The sequence below is a fragment of the Penaeus monodon genome, chromosome 8 (assembly GCF_015228065.2).
Source record: "Penaeus monodon isolate SGIC_2016 chromosome 8, NSTDA_Pmon_1, whole genome shotgun sequence".
Taxonomy (NCBI): domain Eukaryota; kingdom Metazoa; phylum Arthropoda; class Malacostraca; order Decapoda; family Penaeidae; genus Penaeus; species Penaeus monodon.
Genome location: NC_051393.1, coordinates 37,759,654 through 37,764,653, shown reverse-complemented (window position 1 = coordinate 37,764,653; position 5,000 = coordinate 37,759,654). Strand labels below are relative to the sequence as shown.

At 50.5% G+C, this 5,000-nt stretch overlaps 1 protein-coding gene across 5 annotated transcripts in view; it reads right to left on the bottom strand.

Moving 5' to 3' along the window:
- Positions 1 to 146: 146 nt before the first annotated feature.
- Positions 147 to 5,000, bottom strand: part of LOC119576333 (proteoglycan 4-like) — a 47,333-nt gene continuing 42,479 nt past the window's right edge. For all 5 annotated transcript variants that reach the window (XM_037923963.1, XM_037923967.1, XM_037923964.1 and 2 more), the window contains 4 exons: positions 2,400 to 4,198; positions 2,122 to 2,225; positions 1,054 to 1,782; positions 147 to 879 (listed from right to left, as the gene is read on the bottom strand). In XM_037923963.1, the coding sequence (XP_037779891.1) occupies positions 746 to 879; positions 1,054 to 1,782; positions 2,122 to 2,225; positions 2,400 to 4,198 (2,766 nt within the window). In that variant the 3' untranslated portion in view covers positions 147 to 745. The remainder of the gene's footprint in view (positions 880 to 1,053; positions 1,783 to 2,121; positions 2,226 to 2,399; positions 4,199 to 5,000) is intronic.

Here is a 5,000-nt window from a genome sequence, read left to right as displayed (position 1 = left end):
ATATATATATATATATATATATATATATATATATATATATATGTGTGTGTGTGTGTGTGTGTGTGTGTGTGTGTGTGTGTGTGTGTGTGTGTGTGTGTGTGTACATACATGTATATTTCTTTTTGTATTTGCATGTGCCTATGCCAATTTGTATACGATTTTTTTCTGTGATTTTGCACATGAATTTCGAAGTCTTCGAGGCAGTCACAGACAGGCAGCGGCGCACTTCGCGGCGACGAAGAGGCGAGGGATATTCTTGGCAGTCCAGGCAGACGTCGAGGGCGAGTGGCAGCCCTGGAGTCTGCCGAGCGGAGGAGCTGTAATGCCCTATGCAATATCCGGCTTCAGCTTGTTCTTCAAAAACAGGGTAGTGAGGTTTCCATCGCGTAGACACTTTACATTTTCCTATTAGTTATGTGGATGCAAATGTAGTGTAATTCGCATGTTTTATATGGTTACAACTAACACATCCACTTTTTTCATGCTGTATGATTAAAGGCAGGCTATAAACACGATGAAGACAACCTGCATGCAACGCCTTACAAGAAAATCCTATAAACATATCACGTGCAAAAACCCAGACTCGTCACCCCCAGAGAATACACTGTACATTGGATCTTTGTCGTCCGCCTAAATCTACCTCATTCAGTTATCTACAAAGTGTGGGGGCATCAGCAGGAGGTGGCCCTCCAGTGCCACCCTCAGTTTGGTCCGGAACGTGAGCACCTAAGTAACACAGGTCTCTCTAGCACACGGGGAGGCACTGCACCCCAACTGGAGTACACTGGCATTCCTTGCACACGGCTGAGAGTTCTGAAATTTTTTCACCAACTTTGTACATTCTGCCTAAGATGTCGCATGCGGAGAGCTTCAGGAGACCTAGCAAGGGTGAAAAGAAAATGGATTGGGTTACTTGGCTTTAACGTGTAACTCATACTTAAGAGTTTCATCTAAGTTAAGCATAAACAATTTAAAACAGTCTGAGAAGTATAGCCAACAGGCAAACGGCAATAAAAGTGCATGATAAGTGAAGTCTGGAGGCGGGGGACTTACCGGACGCGAGGACAGGGTCGATGGCGAGAGGGAACTGGTCCCGCACGGCCGAGGGGATTTCAGGCAGCGCCGTCGACAGCTTCACCGGCACGATGGGCTTGGGGGTGGCTCGTGCAGGCGTGAATCTCACCGGGGGCGAGCTTTGGCCCTCGGGTAGCTCGAAGGCATCCTGGAGGAGCAAGTTGGCGATATCGTCGGACTGAATCGGCCGGGAAGTTGTCGTGGGAGTCGTTGTAGCGATTTCGATTGGCTGCGGCCGAGTCGTTAGCAGGATCGGCAGCAGTTCAGGGATGGAAAAAGGAGCAGCTGTGGGTCGTGTGGTGGGGGGGTCCGTCGGCGCTTCGGTGGCTTCTGTCGTGGTCGTCGAGGTGGAGGGGCGGCGAGGGGGAATAAATGCTGGGCGAGCAAACGGACGATCTCGGTTGACGAAGGGCAGGCGCGGCTCCGAGTCCTCAGTGGGGGCGCCCTCGGAGGCCTCGGGCTCCGGGGTGGACGTGAAGGAAGGGCGGCCGAAAGGCTTGCGCGTTGTGCGGTTGCTGGGGCGCCGGAAGGGAAGGAAGGGGCGGCGCGTCGTTGAGTCGTCTGGGGATGGGCGGAACTGCCTGCGGGGCGGCAGGACGGGCGGCCGGCGGTCGGCGGGGCGGATCAGTGGGCGGCGCGTCGTGGTGCTCGTGGCGGCCTCCTCCGTCGTATCGGCCAGGCCGTCGTCGCCCGAGCTCGCGCCCTCGCCTGGAATCGAACAGAAGTCGCCGTTAATTCCTCGGGCGTGAGAGGCATTTGTGCAGGAGGGGGGAGGGGGGCGGATGAAAGGGTCAATCAAGTAGGGTTCAGTATTAAGGCATAAGATCACACACACACGTGCTCGCTTATATAGACTAACATGTATACACATCTGCGTGTGTATGTATGTGCATGTATGTATATACATGTGTGTGTGTGTGTGTGTGTGTGTGTGTGTGTGTGTGTGTGTGTGTGTGTTACAAACTGAACACAGCTTCAGATTTAGTTGTCAATGTGATGAACCCAACAAGAAGTGAAACAAAAACGACAGCGCATGGCTTCACTGACCTGCAGACGCTGCGACGAACGGCCGAGGCGTCGAGCGGAAGTCCTCTCCGCTGAAGCTAGCCTCTTGATTGGTGAGAGCATCAGCTGCCACAAACGGAATGATCCTAAGAAGGCGGAAAAGATTATGTGATTGGGACGATTTTCGTGTATATCATAATTTAAAATATTGACAAATAACGTATGCAAATATTTTTTTTCTCTCTTAATATCGCACTATATGTTGGGCTCTCCTCCTCTGTTGTTTCCAGTGTCAAGTACCTTAAATATTGTGAACTTACTTCAGGTTTGGCAGTGATGGGGGCAGCGTCGGTTCTCCGTCCGAGTCATACTCGATGTAGTCAAACGCAGGGTTGATGCCTTCGCCCTCGTCCCTAATTCCCTGGAAGCCTCCTTCCATGATTGGCTCGGACGGCAGGTCGGCCGACCCTCCCGCCTGGATGGCTGGCCGAGTGAATGGGCCGATGGGGCGCACGGGAGCGTCCTCCGTCCGGGTCGGGATGAAGTCAGGGCGGATGGGCACCAGGGCGGGCGGGCTGTGGATGGGCTTCGGGAGGATGGACGGGAGCGTGAAGTGAGGGGCACTGGTGGTTGAGGGTTGAGGCTCAGGGGAAGTTGGTATGGTGACGGAAGGGTCTGTCGCAGGCTCCTCCTCTGCCGTCGTCGCGGGAGTGAAGCGGAATCTGGGTGGAATGAAATTTCCTCCTGGGCGGGGTCTGTTTACTAAGCCAGGACGAGGTCTGCTTCCCAGGTTTGGACGTGGCCTTTCTTCCAGCTCTGGGCGTACATCTAATTTATGATTTGCCTGTTCTTCCGCATTTGTCTGGGCACCAGCTTCTTCATCTGGCATGGTCTCTGCATCTAGAACTGGCCTGTCTTCCAGTGCTGGATGTGTTCCTTCTTCTATCTCTGGAGTTGGGCTGTCTTCAACATCAGAGGGTCGTGCGGGTTCCAATTCAGGTGGAGGTACAGTATCTATTCCAGGGCGCGGTCTGAAGTCTAGGCCTGGCCGTGGCCTGCCGTTTAGCCCGGGACGTGGTCTAAATTCTGGTCGTGGTCTTCCCTCTAGTCCTGGTCGCAGTGGTCTACCTCCTAGACCAGGACGCGGCCTGCTGTCTGGTCCTGGACGAGAGCTGAAAGGTGGCCGTGGTGGTCTGATTGGTCTTGGCCGCTCAGGTCGTTCAGGCCGTGTAAAGTAGTTCAAGAGTGTACCTATAAAGGAAGCTTGCGGGGATTCGGTGGAAGGCTCGCTTTCTTCTGTGTCTTTGTGCTCTGGTTTTAACTCCTCGGGGGATTTGTGTTCGGGTTCCAGGTCCAGTGAGTCTGCAGGCGCCTTGTGCTGCGGATCTAATTCCACGGGAATAACTTCGCCCACTCCTACGGGCTCAGGTCCAGAAGGAGGGGAAGCCAACACAGAGGTCCCTACTGTTATATCATATGAAGGGAAGTCTGCATCTGGATCAATGTATTCGATGTCTGTGTAGGTGCTGAATTCATCAGTGACGGAGGCTTCATCTTGTGTGGTTGCAACCGTGGAGGATGAAGCTCCCTCTTCAGCTGTGGGTTCAGATGGAACTGTGGTTGTGGAAGGTGTCTCTTCATTCACCGGTTTAATAGTCGTTTCTTGGGGTAAAAGGACAGGCAGTGAAGTGGTTATTTCGCTCGCCAGTGCGTCAGCATCAACAATTTTATCTGTATTTGGAGTGGTTTCTTCCCGAGCTACCTCATTTTCATTCTCCACAACAGTGTCCTTAGTAGACAGCGTTGTTTCCTTGATCAGGATAGTCGTCTCCTCCTCAGGAATATCTGTTACAGTCAATTCTTCCACCTCAAGAGTTGATTCTGTTTCTGTAGCATTTTCAGCCCTGTGCTGGCGGTCAGTTCGTACCCTGTTATCCAGAATGTAGATAGGTCCAAACTTAACAGCATTCTTAAGGCTTCCTTTGACATTCATGCCTGTACCGACTTTCACGGGCTCTCTCGTACTGATGTCCGGAGAAGGTCTTGGCGAGGCAACAGAAGTTCCTCCCCGTACATCCTTTATCCAGAACACTCCGCCGCTGCCACTGACTCCAGAGACCTAAGAATGATTCCGTAATTTAGGTAGGCTGATCAAAATTGGACTTTTAAGAATGATATTAGAAAACACCAAAAAACTATAAAGCATAGATTCTTATGGACAACTCAAAAGGATGCACATTTGCCTATGTACACCCTGTTAACTTATTTTTAAACATTCCTTTGTTAGTTGAAAGCACTGAAATATGAATAGCACATAAGCATTATTCAAGTTGGCAAGCTGTGTAAGAAAGATAATGTCCATAGTTAAAATCAGTCAGAGTTCACAATTATAGTCATTTATGGCATCAGCTTCTTGGTACACAGTAAGATGACTCTCTTATCTGTTAAAATGGGTTGCTGAAGACTTCTGTTGAGATCTGTTGAGAGACATGAAAGCTTGGTATGAAATGGATGAACTTGACATGACTGGATGCGATGATGCCATGGAAGTCGTTCGTTCATCTATATCAACGTCAGCCATCCATTAAAAGCTGTGTCAGGTGTTTTGTGTCTGTGTCAGTTGAGAGTGTTTCTGTTAACTACCCGGATGCACTTGCACCACCTTTGATTCATTTGACAGGTAACTTTCCAGATGTTATACAGCAACATGTCCTCATGCGTTGTGGTCCACCTAAAATCTTCGCACGTCCTCATAAAGATTAGAGGATCGTAAAGCAAGCTGAAGTTAGTTATGTTGTGGCGAGTGGATCTCCCTCGTGTTTCGTAGATCTCGCGATATCGTTCTTGAGAGCTCATAGTCATGAACGAGGAATACGTTCTACAGTTGAGTCAGTCGAAAAAGCATGCACTGATAAATGTTG